This window comes from Acinonyx jubatus, chromosome D3 (assembly GCF_027475565.1).
Source record: "Acinonyx jubatus isolate Ajub_Pintada_27869175 chromosome D3, VMU_Ajub_asm_v1.0, whole genome shotgun sequence".
NCBI classification, from domain to species: domain Eukaryota; kingdom Metazoa; phylum Chordata; class Mammalia; order Carnivora; family Felidae; genus Acinonyx; species Acinonyx jubatus.
In genome coordinates this window covers 31,105,239-31,132,436 of record NC_069392.1, presented here as the reverse complement: position 1 = coordinate 31,132,436, position 27,198 = coordinate 31,105,239, and the positions used below count along the sequence as shown (strand labels likewise).

Sequence of the window (27,198 nt, the reverse complement as noted above, 5' to 3'; positions counted from 1 at the left end):
ATTCCCATTTATTTCTTCCCATTTTTCACATCACCTGTGAGTACAAATTTTCAATCCTTGCTTGGATTTAAGGAATCAGAAAACAAATACACTTTATACCAGAACTATTTACTATTTCACTGGTGAATCACTTGTTTCTTGGTCATTATTATGATAATCATGTTAGGCCTATATTTGAAGACAAATAATGGGTATCTCTTTTGAAAATAAATATCCCACATAAATTTTTTCCCCTACTTTCTATTTAAGGAAAAACACATTCTGGGTCTGACTTACCAAAATCTAAAGTACTAAAGCTATACTGTCCACAAGCCAGGTTTGATTCTGTGACTTAGTTTCAATACCAAACTAATTCCCTTACAGGTTATGCATAAAATACTGGCAGGTTTCACTTTGTTTTTCACTGTTATTAGCAAATACAGTATGTATTACACATCAAGAAGTACGAAAGAGTCCAAGGAGACAATGGTAAGACAGGCACCACCTCTGTCCTCAAAGAGTACTATTCACTCACTGATCCTGTCAATGAGCAAGTTAACACCTCTTTGAGTCCCACATTCCCACATGTAACAGGATGGAAGAATATCAACTCCACATCTGAATTACTGCTGTAGGAAGACACTAGTACTAATGGGGATGCACCGAACATTGGAGTGTGCTGAACCATAAGATTTTTGCATATGCATACATGCATGTGTGTGAAAAATCTTAATTTTCTTTACAGCCTTACATATTATCAGATCGATATGGAGAGGAGAAAAAAGCTATCAAAATTTCTCTATTCATTTCCCATAAAAATTTTTTTCCTTAAGACAAGGTCAGATTGACTGTGAAGTTCTATAGTCATAGCACACTTCAAGACATTTCCTAAGACTGTAATGCTGGAGTCCAACTGTAATTCTAATGAAATTTTTACATGTTTTCTTCTTGGGTTATAAAGGCATTCGGAAAACATAAAATGTATTTACAAACAAACTGGTTACAAAAAGGTAACAGTGATTAGTTATCATACCTACACCCATAAGTTCCACAGTAAGACTGGTCACTCCATTTTCTGAGCCCAAAACTGATCGCCATTCAAGAAAATAGGATGCTACTAAAGTAGTCTCACCAAATATGTCTGTTTTGATTAGCACCATATGAACTGGATCGCTTATTGATAACATTGTTGTTGAATCAGCCATTCTAGTTCCATCACCTGGCAACATAAACCAAACAAATGCACCACATTACATATTCCATTATGGCCAACATAGAACAGTTCTATTGCAAAGAATACTAATAATAAACTTACATAAAACCAAATGAAATAATTCAGTAATGCCTCAGAAAGTATGCAACAAATTATTAAAAAAGTACTATCCCAAATTTGTCACTAACTTTTGAGAAAACTAGAATAATTGCGATGAGTCATCTAGTTACTCAATGCATATCAGGGTTTTTCATCCCTAAGAGATAAGTCTGTTCTTTAAAAGTACTTAACTAGGGACGCCTGGGTGGCTCAGTTAGTTGAGCATCCAATTCTTGATATCAGTTTGGGTCATGATCTCTCAGTTCATGAATTTGCAGCCCACATCAAGCTCTGCATTCACAGCACAGAGCCTGCTTGGGATTCTGTCTCCCTTTCTCTCTGCCCCACCCCTGTGTGCACACACACACTCTCTCTCAAAAATAAATAAGATAAACTTAAAAAAAAATAAACAAAAGCACTTAACTAAAATCTACCATAATAAAAAGCCTTCAAATATGTCAACATTAACCCCTAAACTACCTTTATCCCTAAAACTCCAGAAATAATCACTGTATTATCTACACAAAATGAAAGATTGGCACCTTGGAGCCAGCATGTGAAGCCATTAACAGCCTAATTAAGGCAACATTTTTCACGAGGGGAAAAAAATTTTTTTCATAGTGTATTAACCATCTTAGGTAATCTAAAATTCTAAAGGTATAATTCTGTAACTTTGCTAAATTTGCTAACCAAAACATAAAATACATTTACAGAAGCTATGTAAAATAATTATAGGAATCAACTATCACAACTTTAAAATTATGAGAATTATAGATTCCCATCTAAACTTTTTTTATTTTTGAAAGTTATGTAACATCATAAATCTAGCCATCTTTTATAAATGAGTAGAATCATGACTCATCCTCCAATATATCCTCAGCACTTGCCTAGTATTGTATAATGCACCGAATAGGCATTTAAGTGTTTATTACAAAAGAAGCAACCATTAAAGCAGTAAAAAAATAATCTTCAAGGAAAACTAAGTAGCAGAAAATAAAGTAAGAAGGCGGGTGGAAGTAGATTTTATAAAAAAGAGGGGAGAAAAAAACACCTAGTGAGATTTACTCATTTTAAATCTCTCATTACAGCAAAAGTCTTATGGTTGTTCTGCAATAAAACCTAACAAAGATTTACTCAATTAAATGACAATTTATTATTGCTTCTTACCCAAGCTTTCTCTGTGTACTTCAAGTAAAAAGCCATCATGAAAATCTGGTTCACAGGCACATGGAACAGGTTTAGAACGAAAACGTTGGTTTCGAAAATGTAAACATAAAGTAAAGGTTGAACAAACTTGTCCCGGTAAAGGCTCAGGTTCTTGTAGATGTTCCAAGAAAGCTTTTCCACCCAAAACCTGAAGGTAAAGATACCTCCGTGTTGGATCAATATTAGCTGTAAAGTGTAGCAATATATATGAGGAAACTGCCAAATAACTTAAGGAATGTGATCAAGACAATAGGAAATAATAACTTGACAGAAATAAAATCAAAGACTAAATAAAGAAAAAGTAACACATTTACTGTATACCAGGACCATTTGCAACCAGGGAAGAATAGATACATAATAAAATATTTTTATCTGAGTTTATATGCTGGCTACTCTCTCCCAGCTAGAAAGGAGTCAGAGCCAATGCTTAAGAAATCTACTTTTTAGTTGCTTATCCAACACTCCTTCACCTCCACAAACTCAGACAAATATCAGCTCAGCAAGTATACTTGTTAAGTAATTACCATTAAAAGACTGTACAGTGTTTATAAAATACATTATTAAAACATGAGCAACAGGTGATCCTGTTTTTGCTTCCACTCTGCTACATGTTAAATCTTCTGACATAATACACACTTCATGCAAAACAGAATCTAAGTTTTTTTGGATGATTAATCATAAAAATATTAGTATCTCATTCCAGAAAGAAAAAATGTTTTCTATCAAATACCAAACACTATAGCACATCAATATGTAGTACTATCCAAAATGAAATCAATGTTAAAAAGAAATACACATACTTTTTTTTAACAAGGTTGATTGTCTATCAGTGAAACAAACAGGTTGTTTTGGAGAGGAAGGGAGTTCTTGATCAACACTGTCCTAGAAAGGCAGAAAAAAAAGAAAACAAATTAGAAAACAAAAAATGTAACTAAGCAAGGGAATGGCAACAATGGAACTAAGTAAATAGTATAAAGCCCCCCTCAAGGAAACTTTTCCCAGCCTAATTAAATAATTACATAATTAAAATAATGAAAAGTCTGCAAAAAAGGTGGTGTTACTGGTCACTCCTAAAGTTTGATAAGTAATTAAACAGCCTTCAACCAATGTCCACAGAATGCTAAAAACAAATTCTTAATGTCTTAAACAAGGGTAAACTTTTTCTAAACCTAACATTTGCCTTATGATTCTACCATGAACTAATTTTAACAAGGAAATGACATTCACATAGCAGAAGCTGTTACTGGGTCAATTTTTAAACAAATGGGTTAATAAACCTCAAAAACCAAAAAAAGAGGCTGTATTAAAAAACTTATTCCCTGATGTATTATGCAGTCCATCCAATTTTTACATTATAATACCCAGATATTGAGGTCACAGTTTCTCATTATTGCCTCATTTTCAAAAGACCTACTTACTAATCTGTCCACTGAGAGACTATCATCCCATTACTGACCTATTTGTATGAAGAGATTTGAAGGTTCTTATGCAATCATTTTTTTAAAGAAATTGATAATTTGTTAATCACAGACAATGGAGTTCCAAAAGAATGTATTAAAAAAATATGCCTAATCAAAAACGTTATAGAACAATACCAGTGAAAAAGAACTAGGTTATGGTGACCTAATTTAACTAAAATATGTATACTTAAAGTTACAGAACCAGAGAATAACAACAGAAAATTCTGTAGAGAGAGCAATATGGTATGTAACTCCAATCTCACTGATACATAATCCTACTTTCTATTTTTCAAGGGTAGAGTTAGCTTATATTTGAAGTAAAGATAGTATTAGGTAAAATGATCTTATTCATTTTTTTAACATTTTATTTCATTTATTTAATGTTTTAAAGTTTATTTAAAGATTTTACTTTTTAAGAAATCTCTATACCCAATGTGAGACTCCAAACCACAAGAGTTGCATACTCTACCCCAAATTGTCTCATTTTAAAGTGGTTTTCCTAAAAAGAGGCCCCAAATATGGACCCTATAAGTGGCATTAAGCATGAGAACATACTCTCAAAATCTTTCCCCTAAAAGATTACTCACAGTAACAAAGTTAAGTTCTTTCATCACATCATCAATGATTCCCCGACGTCTAAGGGCTTTGATCAAATCTTCAGTTGATAACTGTTGTTGATCAGGTGCCAATTCTTCCCGTATTGTCTCAGCAAGGATTTCTCTTATTCTGCCATGGACATCCATCTACGTAGAAAACTCGAATTACCATTTACATTACAAAGCCATCAAACATTGCCAATCAGCTAATTTCTTTCTAAAACACCCAAAGGAAAAAAAAAATGATGGGAGAGTAGATAGATAAAATTCAGGAAGGCTTCTCAAGATAATAGTAAATGTAAAATTGTTACCAGAATTCAATAAGAATAAAGGTTAAGATTTTTAAAAGAAAACCAAAAAAAAATTTAGGATGATTTTTTTTTTTTAGTACAAATTCTAGGAATAATTTCAACTGGTTATCTGCTACCTTTGTTATCAGTTCCCCACAAATAACATTCAAACAAAGCAGACCTTTTGAAAGAGAATTGTTGTATAATCAAAAGAATACAAACCTGGAGAACCTCAAAGTCTGCTTATTAGATGTGACCCTGAGTTAACTTATTCACCCTTTATGAATCTGGAAAAAAAATAATGCCCTGCCAAGACCATATTGTGAGGCTTAGCCAAAAAATGCTGAACACTGAGCAGAAAGCCTGGCAAGTGTACAATAAACCGTAGCTTTTATTATTTCAGATTACTGCATTCAGTTGAGCACCTCAACAATGTTCTCCTTGAGCTTCGAAACATCACAAACGCTTTTCGTTGCAAGTCCTTCAGTAACTTCCCTTTCATGACTTCTTTAAGAATTGCTGATTTGGTTCAACTTGAAAGACACAAGTTTCACCCTTAAAGTAATTCCAATTCCAGACCTCTGAATATACACCTGCTCCAAACACAACTTGTACTCGATCTGATCTCCAGAAACCGCGGGATGAATGCTTCGTTCTCACAGCTGTGCTATCACTCTCCCACGTTCCGTCACCTCAAACTCTCACTAGCACTTGCCGGCATTGTTGTCTTTCAGCGAGGCTAGAGAGCGGCCCCGGCTGGACACCCGGAGACGGCCCAGCCGTGCTCTGCGCCCCAGAGCCTGCGCTCGTGTCCCGGCAAACAGGCGCCGCCGTCGGTCGGGCCTCGGGATGCCAGGTCGGGCGCTCAGGACCAAAGGCGGGCGGAGAGGCCCGGTCTCGCCCGGCGCCCGCGGCCCTCACCTTGCTCAGCTGCTGGTGGATGAGCTGCTTCAGCTCCGAGGCTTTCTCCGGCGGCAGCGACATGCTGGGGCCAGCGCCTCACCGCGCTTCTCCCCGCCTCGGGCGCTCCCCGGCCAGCCCCGGAGTGCCAGAGGCGGCAGAGCAGAGCCGGCGCGACCGCCGGCCTCGCGCAGCTCCCGGGGGGCGCGACGCCGCGTCAGGCCGGGCTGGGCGGGAGCCGAAGCGGCGGCTGCGGCGGTGGCGGCGGCGGCGGCGGCTGCGGCTCTCAACTGTTGCTTTCAAACGGCGCGGACTACCAAGCCTCGGGCTGCCCCCAGCCCTGCCTGACCACCTCCACCTACCGCTCCCCTCCCTCGGGGTCGCCACCCAGCAACCTCAGCGCTCCCCATCGCCCTGCCCTGCCTGGGTCTCCGCAGGCGCTGCCGACCCCCATCTCTTCCCCACTCGCGGGCCCCTTCCGCACTGCGGACCGGCAGGTAGCTGGACGGGCCCTTCAGGACCCCACGCCGAGCGACTCCACGGCCCCGCCCCGCCCCCGTCGCTAGGGGCTCTGGGGACTCCAGCGCGCGGACGGGGTGAGGCGCTCGCGGTTTCGCGCTCGCGTCGCCTGCGTTTCCTCTAGGTCAGTGCTCGCCCAGTCCTTCCATTTCGGTGCGACCATGTTTGTTCCCTGCGGAGATTCTGTCCCCGACCTCGCTGGCTTCACCTTCCTAATGGTGAGTCCCGCTTTCTCGAGCTCCGCCTGCTTGGCTTGGGGTGCTGTCTGTCGGGAGGCGCCTGGGGGGCCGCCACCGCGCCTCGAGGTCTTTCACTCGCCCTGGGACAGAAGTCGGTGCTTGCTTAAAACGGGGAGGTTGTCGCTGGAGTCCGGGCTGCAGAAAGAATCTTTGTTGGCGCTATCACCAGACGTTTCTGAGACTAGAGTTTGTAGTCTTAACTGTAAAACGTAATGTGTTTGATTATTATTGGTAACGTTGTACGTAGGTTGTGCGGGCCATTTTCTTTTCGTTGTATCCTAGAAAATCTTTTTTTCCAGCTAGTAGCAGAGCCTTTCTTAAGCTGGCAGGGCTTTGTCATTAACCAGATAACTACAGAAAAGGAAACCTTGCCAGTACCTAACACACGGTTTTATTGCTCCTAAAATTGCCCATATTCAGTCACTGTTTCAATAAACAGTCTGTTAGAATAAGACTAGGTCCTTGTTCTCAAGGAGTGTCCAGTTTAGTTGGAAACACACGTAAATCAATAAGGGCAATAAATGCTAGGATAGCACTTTGTAAAGGGCACAGAAGAACCCTAGGATTTGTTGGGAGGGGGAGGGACACAGGGACCCGTTTAAAAAAAAACAACCCAACTTTATAGATAAAGAGAACAGGTTGGTGGTTGCTAGAGGCAGATGAGAATGAGAGCTACTTGGATGAAATAGATGAAGGTAGTCAAAAGGTACAACTCTACAGTTATAAATAAGTCCTGGGGATGTAATGTACAGCATGGTGACTGTAATTAATAGTACTGTAGTGTATATTTGAAATTTGCTAAGAGAGTAGATCTTAAAAGTTCTCATTACAAGGGGTGCCTGGGCAGCTCAGTTAACTCTGACTTCGGCTTAGGTCATGATCTCACAGTTTGTGAGTTCAAGCCCCACATCTGGCTCTGTGCTGACAGCTCAGAGCCTGGAGCCTGCTTTGGATTCTGTGTGTGTCTCTGTCTTAAAAATAAATAAAACATTAAAACATTCTTTTAAAAAGTTCTCATTACAAGAAAAATTTGTATCTGATTGATGTTAAGTAAACATTGTGGTAATCATTTCACAATATGTATATATATATATCAGCTGATATATGTTTATACCTGAAACTGATACACTGTTATATGTCAGTTATATCTTAATTTTTTAAATGATGATAATCACTTTTGGGCAATTCTCACCTTAATGCATGCAAGAAATATCAGTGAATGCTAAAATTTGTGATGATGTACTGTTGAAGGAAATTTTGTAGTATTTCATAGTATCTCTCTGAAAAATATTTGTTAATCACAAAAGAGAAAAGCATCCTTCCAGGAGATATCTGGCAGAAGAAAAAAAAAAGATTCGTGGGGAAAGTAATGTCTAAGAGATTATTGGCGGTAACCTTGACCGTTATCAGTAAAGTGGCAAAGGGAAGGAAGCCATATTGGAGTAGGCTGAATAAGTGGAAGAAGAGATAGAGAATATATGTATGTATTTGTTCATTAATTCAGAGATAAAGTGCCTGAATGCTTGTGCTTTAGTGGACAGCTGTTGGGAATTTTGGTTATGGAGAGACACCAAGAAGTGAGGTGGTAGCTAGGGGAGTATGTAGGATCAAGGGAGGGTATTTTAGAAGGAAAGATTATAGCGTATATATATATATATATGTGTGTGTGTATATATATATACATATATATATACACACACATATATACATACATACATACATACACATAGTGATGAGAAGAATACAATAGTGAGGAAAGTGTAGATGTTACAGGAGAGAAACAGTCTAAACTAAGTAGCAGAATCCTTGGGAAGGGTAAGGGAATTACAGAAGATAACCAGGAGAGTAGTAGATGAGAGCAATGAGAAGTGGGAGACCACTCTGAGGGACCCAGAAAAATAAGAGGAAATGGAGATGGGGGAAGCAATTGCTAGAATGCAAAGGAAGGGCTATATTAAAGAGATAAGTAGAATCAATAAAAATTAGCCATGTATTCTAAGTAGTTGGTAGGAGAAAAGGAAGAAGTTTTTTAGTTTAGGTAATTGAGTAATTGTTTCACTTTTGAAATACAAAACATGAGGACAAGTTTGGGCAACAGTTTAGTTTTGTACATGTTGAATGTGCATTGCCTATGAGAGAATCATGGGGAGATATACATTAGTCTCTGGAGTTGAGATAAATGTTCTGGGCGATAGGTAGAGGTTTGGCAGTTGGACTGTTTGAAGTATGGGGGTAAATATGTGTGTGTGTTCAACGTAAAAAGAAGCTGACTCTAACCTTTATGCACTAACAAAGCAAAGGGAAAGATGACCCAAGAAGCCTTTATACTTGCTTTCCCACTGTGTGAAGTGTTTTTTTCCCTGGTCTTCGTATGGCTGTCTTCCTTAAGTCTCCCAGGTCTATAGTTGACTGGTCACCTAAAGTCTTTCCTTGATCACCCTGTTTAAAATTGCAACCAAACACATATACACTCTCACTTAATTTTTCTCCACAGCACTTACCTCTGTATATAGGCATCTCAAAGATATTGTGGGTTTGGTTTCAGATCACAGCAATAAAGTGAATATCACAATAAAGCCAGTCAGATGAATTTTTTGGTTTCCCAGTGGATGTGAAAATTATGTTTATACTATAATGTATTAAGTTTGCATTATGTCTAAAAAGACAATGTACATACCTTAATTTTAAAATATGTTATTGCTAAACAATGCTGGCCATCATCTGAGCTTTTGATGAGTCATAATCACCATAGATCAAATGATAACAAATATAATAATAATGAAAACGTTTGAAATATTGAGAGAATTACCAAAATGTGACAAACACAAAGTGAACAAATGCTGTTGGAAAAATGGTGCCAAAAGACCTGCTTGAGGCTGGGTTGCCACAGACATTCAAGTGCCATAAAATAAAGTACGCCTGTATTTCACTATTTTATTATATTTAACTACTCCCTTACTAGAATGAGAGTTCCACAAGGCAGGAATTTTTATCCGTTTGTCTTCCTGCATTCCTAGTGCTTAGAGCAATGATTGGCACATAGTAGGTTTTCAATAAGGTGTTAAACCAATAGTCTCCAAAGTAGAGGAAGTCCCTGCTGACACCTTGTTGAAGCTAATGCAAAGAGTCCATATTTAGTTCTGATGCACCTGAGCATAACCATTCAGATGTAGTCCTGTGATTATTGTCTTCTGTCTAAGCTTTTAAAAGTGCTGCTAATTTTGATTACTTAATGAACATTTTTTATTTCAGCCAGCAGTATCTGTTGGAAATGTTGGCCAGCTTGCAATAGATTTGATTATTTCTACACTGAATATGTGTAAAATTGGTTACTTCTATACTGATTGTCTTGTGCCAATGGTTGGAAACAATCCATATGCAACTGCAGAAGAAAATTCAACAGAACTCAGTATAAATGCTGAAGGTATGTAAGGTTTTGCATGTTTTATTATCTTACAAGGAAGAGTTGTTTTAAATCAGAAGTAGATTCAATGGATATTGTTTTATAGCATATATTTATTTGGTGCCAGTTTTGTGCAGTATTTATGACCTGGTCATATTGTCCTATTGTACATCATGGTTTTAGTTCTTAGTCTTTCCTAAATGGCAGCTCCTAAGATGACTGTACTTATATTTTTTACTAGAATTTGAGATTTCCTTTTTTTCTTTTTTTAACATAAAGGTTTTTTGTCCTTCTTTTATCCTCAGTTTTAATTTCTGATCTTTCTGGCAAGTATAAGCACCACTAATACTAGGGAAAGGGGTAAAGAGAATTCCACCGAGCTCAGTCCTGTATGTTTAACATGTGCTACCTTACGTAGGCCTGATAGTTATCCTCTCATGTTATTATAGAATCCATAATAATATGATATTGATAAGGCTCAGAGAATTGAGTTGCCTAATACTACTAGTAGACATAGGCTTTTACCATGCCATAAATCTCCATAATTCCTCATTGCACTGTCATGTTTGTTTTAATTGGGGAACACAGTTGACATTGCCGTGACCACTGTGTTTATAATACAGAACTGCTCTGAGTGAGTGGGGGAAAGCTATTGATCATGAAGCACAGGAGCACCCACTTGCTTCGTTTGATGACAAGGTGCTCTGTTGGCTTCTCAGTGTTCTGTTTACCATAAGACTGAATTCAGCTATTGCCTTAAAGGATGAAATAGTAGAACTAGAATTTATATACTTCCACTAATGATAACAACTATCATTTTATATGAGCTGAGCACTGTGTGCATTAATACTCTTTACATGTATTAATCCATTTAATCCTCACAACTACTCTATAGGTAGTCTTATAGATGAGGAAACCATTGTACAAAGAAGTTAAGGTCACATGACTAATAATTGGTTTACCTGAGTTTCTAATCAAGGCTCTGGCCCCTGAGACCTGTTTCTTAAGCACCACACCACCCTGATGGACCTTCACACTAGTGGAAGACCCACTGGCTTTTCTCTGACACAAACTCACCACAAGTCAATTGGCTATGTCCTTTAATCTACTTTATCTATTTTTAAGATGAGGTATTTTGAAATAAATTATAGATATCATGACATTCCACCTCTAAATATGTATTTGTCTTTTTAAAGAACGTTTTCTTTATAGCTAAAATACTATCACATTTAACAAAATTAGTAATTTCTTACTATCTTAACTATACCCTATCCATATTCAGACTGTTCCAGTTTACCCCAAAATGTCCTTCAAAGTTAGTTTGTCTAAACCAAGACCCACTAGGGGCACCTGGGTGGCTCTGTTGGTTAAGCACAGAGCCTGGAGCCTGTTTTGAATTCTGTGTCTCCCTACTGCCCCCCACTCACACACTGTCTCTCTTTCAAAAATAAATAAACATTAAAAAATAATAATAAAAAAATAAACTAAGACCCACCATAGTACTTCTGATTGTTATGCCTCCAAAATTTTTTACTGTAGAGCAGCAGTCTCTTTTTTTTTTTTTAATCCCTTCATGAAACTAATTTATTGAGGAAACAACTAGATCCATTGTCCTATTGAATGTCCTGTCTTCTGCATATGTCTTATAACTTCCTTGTAGTGTCATTTATCTTGGTCCCCTAGTGTCTGTATTTTCTGTAACTTCTTAGATCTAAAGCCTTGATTAGATAAAAGCTACATATTTTATACCAGAAAACATGAAAGGTGATGTTGCTTTTGTATTGTATCACCTCAGAAGAGAAAAGTAATGGGAAGCAGGATCTTAAAAAAGATTTTCCTGATACACTGATGATGAATATGAGTGCTAATATTGTAGGAGGTGGTATGTCTTACATTTTGCTCACTCCCTACAGATGTATCCTCTTCCCATTAAGTCTGTTGAATTGCACTAAATGTGCACATCAGAGATAGATTACAGGCCTAAGTGGCTCATGTTTTAGTCCCTTTCCCCTAAATTTATGCTCTTTTCCCTAATTCCTAAATTTCTGCTCTTACCTCCTTTGTCCTGAAAATACCTGGAGGTCATTAGGCTTGCTGCTGCAGCATAGCCCCTAGTCACTACCCCAGTCCAACACTCCCCAAAAGAGCTATAGCTGGAGAGACATGATCTGCCAAAGGATTTACTGGAGTCTGGGTTATTTGTAAATTATTTTACAGTAACTAAAATTTTACTCTTTAGCACAGTGGCCTAATCATGCCTCTAAGAAACTCCATATTTTGTCCTTGGTTCTCATTCTCAGAGGTGAGGTTGGGCAGGGACATGTTAAGCGTCAGTACAGCAGGCCCCCTTGTAGAATGTGAGTGAAGGTTGTGGATCCTTTTCCTTGAAGAAGAGCACACACCTTGACTCAGAAAATTTTACATATTATCTTGCATGTTATCTTTCAAAAACTTCTAAAGAACACAAATGTACCTATTCCAGGGATTTTATTATATGGCTAACATTCTCTTGCACTTTATTCCTTCTCTAAATCCCAATGAGTGTTGCTCTTCTCCAGAGAGAAGAGGGGAGAATAACTTTTTTTTTTTTTAAGAGAGAGAGAGAGAGCAGGGGTGCCTGGGTGGCTCAGTCGGTTAAGCGACTGACTTAGGCTCAGGTCGTGGTCTTACGGTCTGTGAGTTTGAGCCCTGTGTCAGGCTCTCCTGATAGCTGAGAGCCTGGAGGCTGCTTCAGATTCTTTGTCTCCCTTTCTCTTTGCCTTTCCCCTGTTCTCACTCTGTCTCTCTCTCTCTCTTTCTTTTTCTCAAAAATAAATAAACATTAAAAAAAAAAAAAAAGCATGTGTGAGGGATAGGGGCAGAGGGAGAGAGAGAATCCTAAGCAGGCTCCCACTCAGCACAGAGCCTGACATGGGGTTCGATCTTACAACCCTGGGATCATGACCAGAGCCAAAATCAAGAGTTGGATACTCAACCAACTAAGCCACCCAAGTGCCCCTTTTTGTTTTTTGTTTGTTTTTAGCTAAGAACATTCTTTTTTTTTTTTTATGTTTTATTTATTTTTTTGAGAGATTGTGCAGGTGGGGGGGGGGGGCGGGCAGAGAGAGAGAGAGAAGGATAGAGGATCCGAAGCAGGCTCTGCGCTGACAGGCTGACAGCAGAGAGCCCAATGTGGGGCTCGAACTCACAAACTGTGAGATCATTACCTGAGCCAAAGTAAGACACTCAACCGACTGAGCCACCCAGGCACCCCTTAAATAAAAACATTCTTAAGAATGATTTCATGTGTCATAACACCAGAAGTTTCCGGGGAATTCTTCCCTGATTCTACAATCACAGTCAGAAGAAATATAATTTTATATTTTCTTAACAGTTAACCTTTCAGAAATGAATCTGTTATATAGAATAAAGCCCACAGGTGCATTTTAAGGTACTTCAAAAATGTTCTATTTTAACTGAATGATATAATTCATATGTTTTATATTTAATTATTGAAAATATTAGGTATAAAAGTTCTTACAATTCAATTTTAGTTTTTATGTTAGTAATTTCACTTGTATAACTCCATCATTTTAACTCTCATGATTTCATTTTCTTTTTGTCTTTGTAGTATATTCATTGCCTTCAAAGAAGCTAGTGGCTCTTCAGTTAAGATCCATTTTTATTAAGGTTAGTATATTTGTCTTTTTAAGTTGATTGAAGTGAAATATAATGAGAAAATACTAAGTATTATTAAGAATTAAGATTCAAAACTCAGTTCTGCTCTTTTTACTGTATGTACAGTTAAGAAAAGTCTGATTCTATAGAGAACCAATCTTAGAATAGGTGTTACCATCATTTACTGATTGATTATATTGAAAGGAAATGAGGCATACTGTTTGGATCTTATATATTCCCAATTTAGGTAACATGGGTGAAAACATTTAAACAAATGAATATTTTGGATTTAGTCCATTTGTATTACATTTCAACCAGTGACATCTACATATAAATTATGTACATGTCAAAATAAATTCTGAATCTAACTTCTTTCCTCTTCCACCACTACCACTCTTGTCCAAATCACTGCCTTCTCTCCTACCCCTAATTCTATTCTTGCTCTGCCCACTTCCATAAATACCCAATTGTCTGCAGATAGCACCACCAGTTATCCTTTAAACCTAAATCAAATCCATCACTTCTCTTTTTAGACCCTCTGGTGGTTTCCTGTTTTCATCCCAGTGAACTCCCAGCCCTTACTGTGACTTATTAGGCTCTACCTCTGTGCTGGTATGGTAGCCACTATCCACATGTAGCTATTTAAATTTTGATTCATAAACTAAAATAAAATTAAAAATTCAGTTCCTCCTTCACACTAGCCACATTTAAAGTTCTCCATAGCCATGTGTGGCAAGCAGCTGCCATAAAGAGCACTTCCATTATCACAGAGAGTTCTCTTGGACAACTGCTTTACTTAATCGAACTTAAAGCCATTCCTGTTTGCTCATTACTGGTTTCCCTCTTTCATTAACCCTGCTTTAGCCACACTGGTCTCCCTGTGTTGTTCAGACAGATTAAGCTCACTCCCATCTCAGAGTCTTTACATTATTTTCTCTGCCTGGAATACTTTTCTTCTAGATACCTAAATGGTTTACTTCCTTCAGTCCTTGCCTAAATGCTGCCTCATCAGAAAGGCCTCCCCTGACTACCCTATTGTCTTATCCTGGGGTGGTTTTCTTCACAATTCATCACTACTTAGAGTATCATATATTTGTTTATTATCTACCTCTAATATAAAGTAAGTATTCTGAGAGAAGTGACAGTGTTATCACTCACTCTCATATCCCCAGCTTCTAGAAAAGTATGTAGCATGTAGAGGAGCTCTTAGTAAATGTTGGTTGAGTCGATTAAGGTACCATCTGTTAAGAAGGTCAGAAAATTATCAGCTTTCTGTTGTCTCTCCCGCATACTCCATCTTAGTTATATTATTATGTAAATGGAATCTCATGGCATGTACTTTATGTCTAGCTTCATTTACTCAACATTCTGTTAGTGAGGTCCATCCATGTAGTTCGAAGGAGAGGTAGTTTGTTCATTCTCACCTCTATGTGGGATTCTGTTGTATAAATAAGCCATAATTTATCCATTGTACTGTTAATGGAATGTTAGATTTTTTTCTAGTTTGAGACAACTGTGAATAGTGCTATGATTATTTTAATATTCATATTAGATCCACTCTTTACTTTCTTTAGTTAACAATACCATACCCAAAGTTTTGCAGTGAGAGTTGCTAATATCTTTCCATTATGCTATGTGGCTTTGTCTGTTCTCTTCCTAATACCAGTGTAAGTTCAAGAATTAAGAAAGACAAACATGTCTGAATGAAATTTTTGGTAGATGGGAATAGTGATTTCAAAATAGCTAACATTTATTGAGCATTGATTTCTTCACACCAATATGGCTGTGAGTACTTTATATATATATATTACTCTACATAAGCATCTCGACAGTGTGACAAAGCAGGTATTAACATTATCCTCATTTGTAAAATGAGATTTCAGAAAACTGAAACACAGTTTTTTAATTTAATCAGGCTGTACCATCTCCCTAGTTGAAGAACTAGCTATTTCTTATCTGCATTTTAAATTTTATTGAATAATTATTTAATAGCAGTCTGTGAGAAGAATTTCCATAAAGTAATTTTCCCCCCAAAATTGTATAACCCACTTCCCAGATTAACCAACTGTTAATATCTTGCCATACCTGCTTGATTCTCTCTCTCTGCATGTGCATGCAGTTTCCTTCTGCCAAATAATCCAAAAGTAGGCTGGTGATGTTATGATATTTTACCCATAAATAGTTCAGCATGTATCTCTCCTTCATGACATTCTCCTTCACAACCGTAGCAGCATTATCACACCTAAGAAAATCAGCTCTTAATGAATTATTCAGTAGTATCATAAGACATATTCAAATTTCCCCAATTGTCCCCAAAATATTCTTCAGTTTTGGAACCTTCAATCAAGGCTCACATGTTACATTTGGCTGTAACATCTTTTTAGTTGTTAGCCTTTGACGTAGAAGTGGCCTCCTTTTTCTGTTCTTCATAGTATATTCACTCTTCGAGGATTCATGCCAGATGTTCAGCATCCTAGATTCACCTAATCATTTCCTGATCAGATTGAGGTCAGAAATTTCTAGCAAGAAGATCTCATAGATGACCATGTGATAGTTTCTAAGTAACGATAGATTAAGTAGAGAACTGGGAAATTTTCCTTTGTCCATCAGCATAGAATTTTTTTGAAACTAGATTTCTTGTGATTTATTTCTTAATTGTAAAGCTATAATAAACAATTCATTGCTCTTCGTCTCTCACCTTCAGTTTAAGGACAGAAAAATGGAAGTAAAAATAATTATAATTTTAATACATAAATTATCACATAAAGCTAATAAAATATTTTATATAATACTCTTATTATATGCTAAGATCTAACTTTTAGACTTTCTTTTTATTCTTTCAATGGTATACGAAGTATAAATCAAAGCCATTCTGTGAAAAACTGCTTTCCTGGGTGAAAAGTAGTAACTGTGCCAAAGTTATTGTTCTTTCAAGCAGTCATTCATATCACCGTAATGACCTACAGCTTCGCAGGTATGTTTTTGCCTTTGAAAAGTTTTGTTTTGATTTATGCAATATTATGATGTTGTCTCTATTAAAAAGCTAAAATAAGTTTTAAAAGTTAGGTATATTTTTACCTCCCCTCTCTGGAATTTAGAAAGATGATAAAGTCAGAAGATAGGAGGGAGTATGGTTAGTAGTGTTATGGTTGAGGCAGAAGGAAGGCTTTGGTGTAAAGATATAGATTGTTCTGGAACTGTGCTTCGGTTGTTTGGTATGGTGTGTGGTGACATTACAGAGCTGAGCTGATAAAGAGAAAGAGGAGAGATTCATTGGATGATTTTTGGAAAATTGAATTCGTATTTCTATTTATTCAGTCATTGCAGAAATCCAGTTGCCTCTAAGTATAAATCAGGTATGTCACACTGAATTCCTAAATATAAGGCAAAGTATCCAAGAGATAGAAATATAAACTATTTCATTATCATTTCCGCACCTATAAAATCATGATGAAAAGCATTACCCAAGACTAACCTTTCAAAACTGGAGCTAATTTCTAGGAATCTCACAATAAACATACAATTCTAGGAATCTCACAAAAGTCCTCTTGGCCAGAAGGGAGCATAGCTTGTGGGAAATTGATTATCTTCATGCTGACCTTGCCTTAGTTTAAGTTGGCCTGGGTCCTTATGCTCTCTCCTAAGTGTGTAAATAGCAAGCCAGAGCAATATTTTTATATGCTATTCTTCCGTAGACTGCTGAAACTTGTGCTTTGCTTTTGCAACAAAATACACATGGAACAAATAGTATTTGCTAAAAGAACTGATACTTGCCTTAATGTTCAAATTTATTATGTTTTTAAAAACTGAATTATATGATTGCTTCTAGTACTCCCTTCAGATACCTGCTTACACCTTTCTTGCAAAAAACTGTTCAAAATAAAATAAAGAGCCTGAACTGGGAAGAAATGGAAAAAAGCCCATGCATTCCTGAAGTAGACGATTCTGAGTTTTGTATCCGTATTCCTGGAGGAGGTATCACAAAAACACTCTATGATGAAGGGTGAGTTTGTCTGTTTGTTCATTTGTTCCCCCACCTTATTTAAAAATGAAAGTAGGAAGGGCTGGCTCAGGCCGTAGAATGTGTGCCTCTTTGATCTCTGGGGTCACCAGTTCAAGGCTCACATTGGGTGTGGAGCCTACTTAAAAATAATGAAAGTAAGATAAGTGGGAGAGTGTGTTGGATTACTTATCAGAACTTTGAGAATATGTTTATATATTTACACATCACATAATTTAAGTGTGGTAAAATATACGTAACATTAAATTTAACCATTTTTAAGTGTACAATTAAGTGGCATTAATGCACTTACGGTGTTGTATATCCATCACCATCTGTCCGCTTTCAGAACTTTGTCATTGTTCTAAACAGAGAATCTGTACTCATTAAATAATAACTCCTACTTATTTCTGCAAAGCCCATACTAATATCCTCACTTTCATTTCTGATTTTAGTAATTTGAGTTTTCTTTTATTCTTAGTAAATTTTGTTGATCTTTTCAAATAACTACTTTTGGTTTTATTGATTTTCTCTATTGTTTTTCTGTTTTCTATTTATCTCCACTCTAATCTTCATTATTCCCTTTCTTCTGGTAACTCCAGGTTTAGTTTCCCTTTCTTATTATAGTTCCTAAGATGTAAACTTAGGTCATCAATCTGAGAAATTTCTTCTTTTTAAATACATGCGTTTACAGCTGAAACTTTTCCTCATGCTCTACTTTAGCTGCAACTCTTAAATTCAGCATGTTGTTTTCATTTTCTTTCTCCTGTATTTTTCTGATTTCCCATGTGATTTCTTCTTTGACCTGTTTCTTCCTTGACTGTATTAATTTCCATATATTTGTGAATTTTCTGGTTTTCCTTCTGTTGTTGAGTCCTAGTGTCATTCTACTATGATTGAAAAAGACACTTTGTATGATTTTCATCTTTTTAATTTATCAAGTCTTATTTTGTGCCCTACCAAAAGTCTGTCCTGGAGAATGTTTCATGTGCACCCAAGAAAAATGTGTATTCTGCTTGTGTTGAGTGGGATGTTCTGTATACATCTGTTAGGTTTAATGGGTGTATGGTGTTGTGTAAGTCCCTCTATTTCATTATGAATCAGTCCGTTTGTTCCATTATTGAATGTGGGGTGTTGAAGTCTCCCAAATGTTATTGTAGCCCTGTGTCTAATTCTCCCTTCAATTCTATGTCTGCTTATATATTTTGGGGCTCTTGTTTTGTGAATATATCTTTGTATTTATCACATCTTCTTGGTGAATTGGCCTTTTTATTCAATATATAATGGCTTTCTCCATCTCTTATAACAGTTTTTGATATTTTGTCTGATATTTTTACAGCCACCCTGCTCTCTTTTGGTTACTATTTGTGTGGAATATCTTTTTCCATCTTTTCATTTTCAAACTATGTGTGTCCTTATATTCAAAGTGAGTCTCTTATAGACAGTAAATAGATGATTTTTTTAATCCATTCTGCTAGTCTATGTCGTTTGATTAGAAAGTTTAATCCGTTTGCATTAAAAGTAATTACTAATGAAGGACTTGTTATTCTGCTATTTGTTTTCTGTATGTCTTATACCTTTTTTGTTCTTCATTTACTGCTTTACTGCCACATTTTTTATAGGGACATCTTTTGATTCTCTTCACATTTCCTTTTGTGTATATTCTAAAGATACTTGCTTTATGGTTTCCATGGTGAGTGCATGTAACTTTCTTAAGTTATAACAGTCTGAGTTGATACTAACTTCAGTTGCATACAAAAACTACTACTGGTCACACTATCTCCCCCCAACCCATTATGATATTGTCACAAATTACATCTTTATATATTATATGCCCAATAACAGATTTATAGTTATTTTTGTGCATTTTTCTTTTAAATTCTCTGCAGTTGCTCTTGATTGATCTTTGAGAATCACTAACAGTTAGCAGGCAAGTGAAAGTAAAGGAGGAAACTAGAAAGAGATCTTTTTTTCTTTAAGCCCCTTTTTGTAAATTGACTTTTATGACTTATATGATGGCCCAATCTGCCATCAGATTTGTAGACACACTATCCCCATTTTTGCCTGCCTTATCCCTTAGCTTCCTGTTTCATATGACCCGAGGCTAAATTTAGGGCTAACCAGTAGGCCTTGCTGTATGCTTCAACTCCCTCTGACTTTTCCTCCTTGCTAGGAGTTGATTTGCCTGGTGGGATCATGGAAAACAGAGCCAACGGTGTTTAGAAGGTGGCTTCTACTGCTAGTCTACTCTCTGCTCTCCCATGAGGAGACATGAATAAGGAGCACCACTTGTGCTGTCAGTGGTGGCTCTAGAGAAGTGGGCAGAGCTAACCTTAGAAAAAAATTATGTCCCCGTTACCATTGCTGAAAGTCCACCAAAAATCTGCCTCCTTACTTAACATAATAAATTTCAAGAGTATAATCCTAGCCTTGCAAAGTAGAATGACTGGTTTGCTTGCTCTGAAATCTGCATTGTGATTTCTATATGACCTGAAGAAGTCATAATAGTAACATAAGTAGTAGTCATGGTGTTAGCAAATTATGTGCCTGGTACTTTCTGTGCACCTTACATGTATTAAATTATTTAATTCTCGTACTGACCTTATAGATATGTGCTATTAACTACATGTTATAAGTAAAAAAATTGAAGGGCTGCAAGGTTAAATAACTGCTAAAAGCCATATGAGTAACATGTGGCAGAGCCAAGATTCAAACGTAGGCATCCGGCCCCAAATTCTGCACTTTTAACCACTTCACTCTAGAGCTAGCACTCATGGTCCAGGATCATAGTGAGCTTTATTCTTTGTCTAAAAGTTGAACCTATTCCTTGTTATTTGTAATTATTTATGCCCCTGCTTCTTTCTGAAATATCTAAGACTTCTGTCAGAAAGGATACAGGCATTTCAGCTTGTTTTCCCAATACACCTTGTTTTGTCCATTTCTGGCCATACTTGTGTACCATTCCAGCTTTCTCTTTTTCCCTTAAAACCTGCTCATTTCTTTTCACTTTTCTTTTTTTCCAGTCTGTCACCCATTCGTGTTTTTACTTCTTTTCCTGTCTAGCTTATTGCTCATCATATAAAATATCACTTCAGCTATTCTTTTACCACAGCCTGGAAGCCATGGCTACGTAATCATTCTCTGGCCTGCCCTGCAAACCACCAGCTTTCAGTCCTTCTTTTGCTTCATTCAGGCCACATCATTTGTAGCCTAGACTGCTGTTAGTCTGATTGGGGTGTCATAGCAAAATAAAATCAGCAGGGTGGCTTAAACCACAAAAATTAATTTGCTAACAGTTCTAGAGGCTAGAAGTCTGAGATTGGGGAGCCAGCATGGTTGAGTTCTGGTGAAGGCCCTCTTCCTAGCTTGCAAATGGCTGCCTTCTGGCCGTATCTTCAGATAGCAGAGACCTCTGATTCCTTCTCTCCTTACAGAGCCACAGTGCTGTCAGATTAGGGCCCTACCCTTATGACTTGGTTTACTCTCAATTACCTGTGCAGGTCCCATCTCCAGATGGAATTGCATTGGGGGTTAGGGCTTCAGCATATGAGTTTTGGAGGGGTGTGAGTTTAGTCTGTAGCTGCTGCCATCAAGATCTCTTGATTGATTCCCCTGCCTCCTTCATTATGACTCCGTTTAATCCATCTTCAGTATTGCTAAAATCAACCTTCTGAAATTCAGAACTGGGGCATCTGGGTGGTTCAGTCAGTTAAGTGTCCAGCTTTGGCTCAGGTGATGATAACACAGTTCGTGAGTTCGAGCCCTGCATCAGGCTCTGTGCTGACAGCTCAGAGCCTGGAGACTGCTTCAGATTTTGTGTCTCCCTCTTTCTCTGACCCCCCCCCCCCCCAGGCTCACACTCTGTCTCTCTCTCAAAAATAAACATTAAAAAAAAATTGAAAAATAAAATTAAATTCAGAACCGATCACAACATTCCCAGAGTAAAATCCATCAGCAATGGGGCGCTGGGGTGGTTTAGTCGGTTAAGCATCTGACTTCAGCTCAGGTCATAATCTCACAGTTTGTGAGTTCGGGCCTCGTGTTGGGCTCTGTGCTGACAGTTCGGAGCCTGGAGCCTGCTTCAGATTCTGTGTCTCCCTCTCTCTGACCCTCCCCCATTCATGCTCTTTCTCTGTCTCAAAAATAAACATCAAAAAAAAAAATTTTTTTTTTAAATCCATCAGCAGTTTTACTTGCTTTGTGCAGAATCTGGTTCATATTTCTTAATGTGTCATATAAGGCCCTGCAGGATCTCCTTGCCTGGCTCATTCCTTGGTGCCCTGGACTCCAGCTAAACTACTAGCAGTCACGGTTTCCTAAAAGCTGTCTCATTCTTCCTTGCCTTGTCCCATGTACTTTCTCCTGTTGTCTCCCTTGCAAAAACCAACCCAGTTTCTAAGAGTCACCTCGTACAGCACTCCTCTGTGTCCTTACATGCTTCTCCCTTCTGCACAAGGAAGTTACTACTCTCTTTGTATTCCCACAGCTCTCTGCACCTTCACCCTGACTGCTTAGTTCTTTACAAATTAGCCTCCTCCTTTTGCTCCACTCAGTGTTAGAGTAATGATCTCAGACTTGCCATCTTGCCATAAGCAACTGGAAATTGGACAAAATTAAGGAAACAACTGTTTTTCAGACTTGGACACCAGGCAGCACATAGTTGTGATCCCTGAGAGAAGGCAAATAAAGTCCTACAATTGCCCCCAACTTTCTGCTTGGAGATATTTTCTGGACTACAACACAGGGAGGGGGAGGGAACCTGAGCAGACCAGTCTTGCTGAGTTGAGGAGACAGATATCAGCATTGGGGAATGCTAGGACACTCGGAAAGTACAAGGCAGAGAACCATAGAAGGACTATTCAGAAGAGCTGTAGGGGTCTCTCTGAGTCTTTGAAGTCTAAGCCACACATGTGTAGGGTAAAATTCTGTGAACCAAAGAATAACTTCTGGGTAGTTGTAAACTTGCCCACAGAGTTAGCAACGGTAGCAAAATATTATAAAAGTTAGACATAGTCATCATAGAATATTTGGAAAATATAAAATAGTCCAAAGAAACTATATTTATAATACTCAGTTCTGGGGTGCCTGGGTGGCTCAGTTGGTTAAGTGTCCAGCTCTTGATTTCAGGCTCAGGTCATAATCTCACAGTTGTGATGAGATTGAACCCTGCATCAGGCTTCGTGCTGGGCACGGAGCCTGCTTAAGATTTTCTTTCTCTCTCTCTCTCTCTCTCTCTTTCTCTCTCTCTCTCTCTCTCTCTCTCTCTTTCTCCGCACCCCCCCCCTCGCCCCTCTCCCCTTGCGTGCGCACATGCTCTTTCTCTCCCTGTCTCTCCCCACCCCCCCATATATATATATATATATATATATATATATATATATATATATATACACACGTATATATACGTATATATATGTGTGTGTGTGTGTGTATATAACGTATCAGAAGTAACTACCATTACTAATTTTTCACTTGTTCTCTTCCCAACTCCTTTAAAAATATATCTGAATTAAATGTACATATCTGCAAGATATACCATGTCTACCTTTATAACTTTAGAGTTCATCCTGTTTAAAAATGTTGCTCACAAAATCAATTTTCTTTTAATTTTCTAACACACATCTTTTATTCTCTTATAATCAAACCCTTGTTCAATGTTCAGTGTAATTATACATTCACTGCAATAAAGAATTTTTGAAATTGAAAAAAAACTCATCATAGAGCTTATATAATTTTGAATCCTTTTTTTTCTTCCTCAGTGCACATCATGAATATTTGCTAAATTTTTTGTAACATATATATTTTGCCTTCCCATTATGAGAACAAATATATATTCTGATCTCTGGAAAAAATAATATTAGTTACTCTAATAATAAGGGGTGGCAGTGGTGTGGCTGACCTGAAATCCCATATATTTAATGGGAATAGAAGTGCATTTATAATTTAATAATGGATGTGTCTAGGTTTTTAATGTCACAAAGTAATAAAATTAGTCATTCTCCACTTTTCATTTTTAGAGAGGTCCAGAGGATGGTATTAAAACTATTATGCTACTCCTTGTGTTACAAACTAGTAGTGGAGGCACTGTAAATTCAAGACCATACTTCTTCATTTTTTAAGGTCGAGCTTTGAAAATGAAGGCACAGCTAGGGAGGCTAGCTAGCCTCCTCTAGGCAGGATCCATTTCTAAGGAATGTGTAGGATCTGGAATCTTCTGAGTCATCACAGCTCACAGTGCTTCCATACAAAGCTTGAAGCCTCTACTACATACGGAAATGATGTAATTTGCTAACAACTTCCAATTTCTAATATTTAGAGACTGAGATGCTATGTTAGCCTCTCCTAGTACATCTGAGACTTCTGAACCTCCCTATCAGAGTCTTCTCCACATCTGATATCCCCTGCTTAGGAACCCAACTCACTTTATTTCTGAACCTCTCTATCAGTCATGTGCTCTCAAGTTTTAGCATCGTATTTTTCTCCTAGTTTTTGATTTTAGTGTATTAGAAAATATTTTTGCTTTTGTTGGCAAACAGGAAGCTTTTTGCATTGATTTACCTCCATCTCATCACTAGCTTGAGACATTTATAGCAAATAGGAGACTGTTTTGGAGTCAGAAAGACTCAGGTTCAAGTCCCACCTCTGCTACTTCCCAGATACAGAACTTTGAGCATGTTAAATATGCTTCAAGCCCTTTAAACTTCAGTTACTTCATCATACTGGCTAACACATTCATAGTATTGACTATGTATTGAGCATTGTGTTAACCACTTTCCTCTACTGCCTCCTTTATATGTCCCAGCAACCTGTGAGGTAAGTTCTGTTGTGTTCCCTCTTTTACATATGAGACACACTGAAGCTCTGATTAAGTAACTTGCCTGACATGTCTGGTAAGTAGCAGAGCTAGAATTTGAATCCAGGCATTCTGTCTGTGTTCCCATTATTCCAAACTGATTCATTTATAAAATGGAGATAATTACAACTTCCTCAAGGATTGCTGAGGGATTGAATTATAAAATATGCAGACAGTCCTTAGCACATAATAAATCACTCAGTAGATAGAATCTGTAAGAAATAGCAATAAGTTTTTTTCCCTTTATTCTATTCCACACTTTTCCTTCACTGCTTTAGATTATTAATAACAAGGGTATTATTTTCTTTCAGTCCCTTTGCTATGGTGCTTCTGAAAATCACTGTCTCTACAGCAGATCTGGAGAGTAGATCAGAACATTTTTCAGTGGGGATGTTTTTTCATGCAGCCCTGTGTGATACACAAATTTACATATGCCCATGGTGGGCATTAATTACATGGCTTCTAGTTCTATCCCCACAAATACCATACATCTGGGGCAAGGGGGATAAATAAGTGATCTTATTAGGTGGCATCTTCTCCTTGCCTAAAACCTGGCAGATCGTCTTAGCTATAAAAACAGACACACTGGAATCCGGGTCTTCTATCAGTAGAAGAATACTTAATTTTTCTCTGTATTTATTATAGCTGTTCTAAAGAAATTCCAATGGTGGTTCTGCTGAAATTTGTGTCAGAAGGAGACAATATCCCAGATGCTCTAGGTCTTGTTGAATATCTTAATGAATGGCTTCAGATAATCAAACCATGTGTAAGTTTTATTACATTTAAGCCTCTGATTTCTCCAGTTATGTATTTGTAAACTTGTATTTTATATTCTATATAAGTAGGCCAAATAAGTGAAAATTTGATACATCTTTATGTAAAATTTAGTTTAGCTCAGCTTTTGAAAAGATAAGAGAGCATTTAACCAACCAATTATCTACAGTTGTTTCATTAAAGCTGATTTTCCAAAAAAGGAAAACTTTCAAGTACTTCATGGTATTAATTGGTCACATTGCATTAATCATACCAGACATATTTTTACAAGAATAAACAAATTTCTTTCAAATTCAGGATTTTTTTTTTCAGGAAAGCAAAAGATATTTATGTAAGCAATACTGTAACTATTAAACACATATTATAATTAAAATACTTTTCTCTGTTATAAGAGCATTACACCCAGGGAAATCAGTTAGCCTTTAGGCATAATAGAAGCACCGTAAGGCTGCTTTATATGATAGGTACTCTTTTTTAATTCATGCTTTTGCTAGGAACAAATTGATAAAAATCACACAGCACTGATTTTTTTTTATTTTTTTACCTCAGTTCCCTTCAAATTTGATTTTACTGGATGGACTTCACCCATAGCCTTTCTGGCATATCTTTATGATTTGGAACTTAAGGAAATCTATCTTCAGTTAATATAGAGACATGGAAATTTATTGCTTTGTTTTTACTTACAGTGAAACACAACTAAAAGTGTCAAAGTCAAAAAGAGCAGAAACAAAAGAAACTAGAGAAGGGGTCTTATGCTACTTAAATGTGAAAAGGGGATTTGGTGGTAAAGTTGAAGGATTAAACTTTTTTTTTTTTTTCAGTTACAGTGTGATGACCCCACAGCATCTGCCTTGCAGTGGAAAATGCCAAGTTCATGGAGATTACTCTTTGGCAGTGGTCTTCCTCCTGCGCTTTTTTGATCTGTTTTCAGTTTTATAACTTATGTCTCAAGGTACTTATTACCAACACAACTGTTAAACAAATATTATCTGAGAATGTATTAGGAAATAAATCTTTTCACAGAAAATCTCAAAAAAAATGGATTAACAAAAAGTTGTTTTGCCATGCATTTCAGTATTTACAACAAATGTAAATTTTGTACAATAAAATATTTCCTAAGTAACTTTGTTTGAAATGTGTCCTTTTTTTTTTTTTAAGTTTATTTTGAGAGAGAGAAAGCAAGCAAGCACAAATAGGGGAGGGGCAGAGAGAGAAGGAGAAAGAGAATCCCAAGCAGGCTCTCCTGCCAGCACAGAACCTGATGTGGGGGCTTGAACTTATGAACCCATGAGATCTCGACCTAAGCCAGAATCCGGAGCTGGACACTTAACCAACTGAGCCACCTAAGGGCCCCTCTTTTGTTTTTTATTAACTCAGACTTCTGTATTAGTTTCCCATTTCTGCTATAATAAATTACCACAAACCTAGTGGCTTAAAACAATACAATTTATTATCTGGTAATTCTAGAAGTCAGAGGAATCCAAAATTAGTCCTCACTGGGCTAAAATCAAATCTCCAGGAACCAATACCAAGAAAATGGGAATCTATTAATTACATGACAAAGAATTGAAATTAATTGTCTTAAGGAAGCACAATGATCTACAAAAGAGCACAGATAACTAAATGAATCAAGACAACAATGTGTGAACAAAAAGAATATTGAAGAGAAACTGAAAACAACCATATGGAGTTCTAAAAAATTTTTCACAGGAGTTCAACAGCAGATTTGATCAAGCAGAGAAAAGAATCAGCAATTCTGACCATTGAAATTATCAGATCAGAAGAATAAAAACAAAAGTGGAGCAAGCCTAAGGGACCTATAAAATAGCATAAAATGGACAAATATATGCATTATGAGAGTTCCAGAAGGAGAAAAGAGAAAGGGACAAAAATTAGAAGAAGTAAAGACTGAAAACTTCCCTAATCTGAGGAAGGAAATGGACATCCACATTTGAGAAGCACAGAGAACTCCAGATAGAATGAACCTAAATAGCCCCACTCCCAAGACAC

At 37.3% G+C, this 27,198-nt stretch overlaps 2 protein-coding genes across 5 annotated transcripts in view; one reads left to right on the top strand and one right to left on the bottom strand.

Annotated features, from left to right (window-relative positions):
• Positions 1–6,233, bottom strand: part of CEP76 (centrosomal protein 76) — a 33,854-nt gene extending 27,621 nt beyond the window's left edge. For 3 of the 4 annotated variants that reach the window (XM_015079630.3, XM_027068422.2, XM_027068425.2), the window contains exons 1-5: positions 5,765–6,233; positions 4,545–4,700; positions 3,298–3,379; positions 2,459–2,683; positions 1,013–1,198 (exon numbers count right to left, since the gene is read on the bottom strand). In XM_015079630.3, coding sequence (XP_014935116.2) covers positions 1,013–1,198; positions 2,459–2,683; positions 3,298–3,379; positions 4,545–4,700; positions 5,765–5,827 — 712 coding nt within the window. In that variant the 5' untranslated portion in view covers positions 5,828–6,233. Of the gene's footprint in view, positions 1–1,012; positions 1,199–2,458; positions 2,684–3,297; positions 3,380–4,544; positions 4,701–5,268; positions 5,725–5,764 lie in introns of those variants that run through there. The other variant, XM_027068423.2, reaches the window with a different exon arrangement.
• Positions 6,234–6,288: 55 nt separating this feature from the next.
• PSMG2 (proteasome assembly chaperone 2) lies at positions 6,289–26,315 on the top strand. Its single transcript, XM_015079629.3, has 7 exons — positions 6,289–6,480; positions 9,754–9,925; positions 13,515–13,573; positions 16,417–16,535; positions 17,391–17,564; positions 25,060–25,180; positions 26,010–26,315. The coding sequence occupies exons 1-7, from the start codon at positions 6,424–6,426 to the stop codon at positions 26,106–26,108; spliced, it is 801 nt and encodes a 266-aa protein (XP_014935115.1). The 5' UTR covers positions 6,289–6,423; the 3' UTR covers positions 26,109–26,315.
• Positions 26,316–27,198: the final 883 nt, after the last annotated feature.

Bases quoted from the DNA above. Each gene is read 5' to 3' on its own strand.
- PSMG2 (XM_015079629.3), top strand. From the start codon at position 6,424: ATGTTTGTTCCCTGCGGAGATTCTGTCCCCGACCTCGCTGGCTTCACC. The intron at 6,481-9,753 runs GTGAGTCCCGCT...TTTTTATTTCAG, and splicing joins CTGGCTTCACCTTCCTAATG to CCAGCAGTATCTGTTGGAAA. The intron at 17,565-25,059 runs GTGAGTTTGTCT...TATTTATTATAG, and splicing joins AAAACACTCTATGATGAAGG to CTGTTCTAAAGAAATTCCAA.